This window comes from Apodemus sylvaticus, chromosome X (assembly GCF_947179515.1).
Source record: "Apodemus sylvaticus chromosome X, mApoSyl1.1, whole genome shotgun sequence".
Classification (NCBI taxonomy): Eukaryota; Metazoa; Chordata; class Mammalia; order Rodentia; family Muridae; genus Apodemus; species Apodemus sylvaticus.
The window spans coordinates 96,498,860-96,503,148 of NC_067495.1; the positions used below are offsets into that span (position 1 = coordinate 96,498,860).

General features: G+C 46.3%; 1 protein-coding gene across 1 annotated transcript; it reads right to left on the minus strand.

Annotated features, from left to right (window-relative positions):
* Positions 1-481: 481 nt before the first annotated feature.
* On the minus strand, positions 482-1,093 carry Tceal5 (transcription elongation factor A like 5). The gene has a single exon (XM_052171053.1). The coding sequence runs from the start codon at positions 1,091-1,093 to the stop codon at positions 482-484; it is 612 nt and encodes a 203-aa protein (XP_052027013.1).
* Positions 1,094-4,289: the final 3,196 nt, after the last annotated feature.

The window sequence follows — 4,289 nt, forward strand, 5'->3', positions numbered from 1 at the left end:
CATCTGTAATGGGATCTGATGCCGTCTTCTGGTTCACTGTATACATAATGGATAAATAAATATTTAGAAAAGAGTAGGCTCTGTTCTTAGTGGGGCATGGGGTTATATGAGAAAATGAAAAGTCTCAAATCCCACCACACAGAGAAAACCATTATTTCTTGCCGGTCTATGAAGTTGCATGGTTTTCCTTGTGTGTATATTCTACATGATGATTTTGTTTTCAAAAATGGACCGATACTGTATCTGTGGTTCTGCAAACTGTTATCTTTATTATTTTACAGTATACCATGAACATCTCTTCCATGCACATGGGTGAAAGTCCTTTACTAAAAGACACAGTGCTGTCTGCTGGTAACAGGAGTGACACCTAAAGGAAAATCTCAGCACACGGTTAAAGCACAGAGCCTGGCAAAAGCCTGCCAGGGAAAGCAGAGCTGGCAATACTTCCCATCAAAGAAACCAGAATGAAAGGCTGAAGGCATTAAACAAATGGAGCATCTTCCAAGTCCTTTTGGCCCCTGCCTCCGCCGCCGCCCCTCACCCCCCTGACTCCCCGCTGGCCCCTGGGGACTAAAGCATCCTGTGCATCTCTTGGCACCCAGTGAAAACCACCCATTTTCTGCCTCTTCCTCAGCTCTTCCTGAGCCCTAGTCATATCTGCGCACTCTCTCATCATCTCCTCACTGCTTACATGCCTGTCCTGTAAGTCCTCCTGGGAGTTCTTGGGAGAATCATCTGTCCCCCTGTCTGTTTTCCGTTTTGCTTTCCGAGGCACATAATCTTCAGCAGGGCGCTTTTCTGCAGCCCGCGCCTCCTCGCTGGCTGATTTGGCCTGGGAATCGGGCTTGCTCTCCCCTTGGCGCTTGCCCTCCCCGTCAGACTTGCCCTGCTTCTCGGCCTTCCCCTCACCTTTCTGCTGTGCCTGCTCACCTGGCCCTCCCTCCTCCTCTAGCTTGCCCTGGCGTGCTGCTGGCTTTCCCTCTGCATCTGACTTGTCTTCATCTGCTTTTCCTCCCTCTTCTGTACTTCCTTCGTCTTCTGCCCTTCCCTTGTTTTCTGGCTTTCCTTCATTTTCTTTGTAGAACTTTTCCATGTTGCAATTTGTCTTTGTTGCCTGTCCTAGAAGACAAAGAAAAGGAACTCTAAGGGTCTAGATTGTGATGCAAGGTGTCAATAGTTGCTTTTAATGCTTTTCGCAGCCCACCCTAATCCACCTTCCAGATGCACTCTTACCCTTAGATTCCTTTCCCCACACACTTCTTACATGAACCAATCTTGCAGGAAATGTCAAGGGTGTTTTTCTCTACCATTAAAGAGATAGATGTGCTAAGAAACAGAGGACAATGGTGTCTCAACTATGTTCTGGCTCTGCTGTGTAGTTTCAACTTAGGAAGAACTGCAAGAATTGAGGGGTATTTTCATTTTTTTCTCATCCTTCCACTTATAAAACTTATAAAAAAAGCATATGTAGATTTCAGGGGGGGCTCTGATCGCCTCAGAATGTATGGCAAATGCTACTCCTTCTCTTCCCTTTTATAACCTTCATTTTGGCATCGCCAGCTGCAAAGGATCACATTCCCTTAGGACCTTGCAATGTGTCTTGAAACTGTAATGAGGAGGATTGGCGGGAGGTCAGCAGTGGCTACCCTGGCTTTTGCTCTACTTCCAGGGTAGAACACATTCCTTCTCTCACTAACCTGTACTGATGCTGCAGGTCTTCCCTTTCCTTGGCTGGGTTGCTGCCCACAGCCACAGACCTGAAGACCTGTGGGGAGATGGGAATCAGATGGTGAAGGATTAGAAGATGAAATGACTGGCAATGAAATGACCCAGAATCTTAGCCAAAACTTTCCCAGTTCCCACCTTTCAGCCCATCTTCCTTTTTCTGTGTTCTCTGATTTTCTTCCACATGTCTCCCTCAACAGTTTACCTTTTTCTAGTCCTGAGGCTGCAGAAAAGAAAAATTACTCCCAAACTGTTTCCCTGTGTCTGATTTCCCTGCCCAAATCAACTCTCACTTCACCAAAATGAGTAGAGTTCAGGACTTTGAAAGTCAGAAAGCAGGTCTTTCTGTCCTCCGATCTCTGTGCCATGACCCCCACTTAACCCCCACCCCTAGGGTCCCTTGATAATAGCGGGGTACTTTTCTGAAGAAGCAGAAGGCAGGGCAGATATAACTACAGAACTGCATTCACCCCTTCCTCCCCTCAAACCCAGAAAATAAACCCACTCAGATTTCTACAGTGGAAGGGACAAATTATTTCTGAACTCTAACATTTTGGGTATTTAATACCTCCTTTTGAATCACTCCGAGTTGAGGAGTCACTCCATAATTAGGAGCTGAGCCTCCTACTAAACCTGATTCTCTCCTCTGCAGTAACCCCCACCCTTGGTCACCTCTGCCTACCATTTTGGGATCCAAAATGGTTGGGGGATGGAGAAGGGAAAAGGAGAACTTGAGCCTTGGCCTTTGACAGTCCGCCTTCCTCAGCATGGAGTCAGGACCCCTTCCCCTATCCTGCTACCTAAAAGGGATTAGGCCAACACCACCCCCACTCCTTCCGCTGTCCCCTCCCCCATCCTCCTCCTCTATAAGGCACATGTAGCTCAATCACTGTTCCCCTGATATCTCAGTTGGTATTCTTTACCCCTGATCTCCCTCCAGTGACCCTGTCCCAATCCCCATCTATTTCCTGCACCAAGTCAGTGAGCATCTGGAAAGGAGTCTAGTATCTGGCTTGGAATCAGCTCAAGTCTTAGCCTGCTGTCATTCCTACCCAGTGATCTGCAGGCAGTGAAGGATTTGTAGCTATCCCTGGGAAATGACTCCTTCTCATATTTCCTTCTGCCATTAGCCCACAGTTCTCCGAGAATATCAGAGCTGCTACCCCCAACACTCACACAATCTTCTGTGCCAAAATGAATGGGGGTGGAAAGGGGGCGGCATCTGAAAAGCAGAGTCCTCTGCTCAGTAGCCTCTGTCCATTACCACCCCTCCCTCAGGAATCCCTGGCTTGTACCAACCTGCTGGGCTATAGGGCAGTTGCCCGCCCCGCTCTGTCCTTCGGTTTCAAGTCTGCCTTCCTCCACGGAGATAAGGAGCTGGTTGCTGGTACCTGGAAGAGAGAGACTTCTGCATACGTCTGCTCCTGATCACGTGGCAGGAACGTCACCAGTGGGCTCAGGTCCCTAGTTCCCCTCCCAAGCACCAGAAAGTGCGTCAGGAGCCAGCCTACTTTCCCCCTCACTACCCCCGCCACTTTCTGTCCCTTCCCCCACAGCATGAGGCCTTGTCATTCATTTTGTTACTTGCAAATTCCAGAGGTCAAATATGGTTCGTCCTGTGATGTGTGTTTAGTCCTGTGTGCTCATTAGGGAGAAGCTGCATCTTTTCCTAATACCGGATCCCGTTAAGATCTCAAAGGATTTGGGGGCCACTTTATCTTTAAAAATAGCAAATCATGTACTTCTTCCATCTACTTCATCTCTTAGCCAGCGATGTTTCATTCTGCACATGGTCTACTCTACACCTGTACATAAAGGCACGGGCTGATAATTTGGAAGTGAAGCAAGCTGTTGAAATGGAGATTTTCTTTTCTTTTTAATAGTTTTTTTTAAAAAACCTCATTTACTTTGCTGTACATGTGCTATTCTTATGAGCACAAAATTATTTCGTTTAAAATAAAGTGTTTAAAATAAAGGAGAAAATTGTTCTCTAATTTTTCTACTCTGAAGACCTGTCATGCTTGTAATTGAATTGGTTACTTACAAAATACCAAATGTTCTCAAACAATTGTTGAATGATAGGTAGAAACTAATGATTAACAAAATACCAGTTTCGAAAATTGGACTGTGGCTATCTCACTCACCCTGGGGAAGGGAAAGAGCTATGTAAGTCAGGTGATGCAGAGAGTTTGTATCACCCATACCTTGGGAAGAGAAGAGGAAGCTTTCGGTTCCCTCTCCCTGCCCATGTTTCAGAGTCACTCCTCTTTCTCTGCATTTAGACACCTGAATGTGTTGGCCTCTTCAAAAAAAAAAAAACAATTTGGTAGGTGACACAGATAGTCAATGCAATAAATGCTTTTTTAATACACTTCCCTCTCTCCTCCAGAGGTCCACCAGGAGAAATAAGCTCCAGCATAGAGGAAAGGAAAAACCGGTTCCCTCTATCCTCCCCAACTTGGGGTTTCAGGAAGCCTGAAGAAATAATTATTGCATAGAGAGCCCTTAGATCTGTTTGCTTCCTGAGGTTCTTCACAAAACTTGGTAGAAGTTTCCCTAGACAT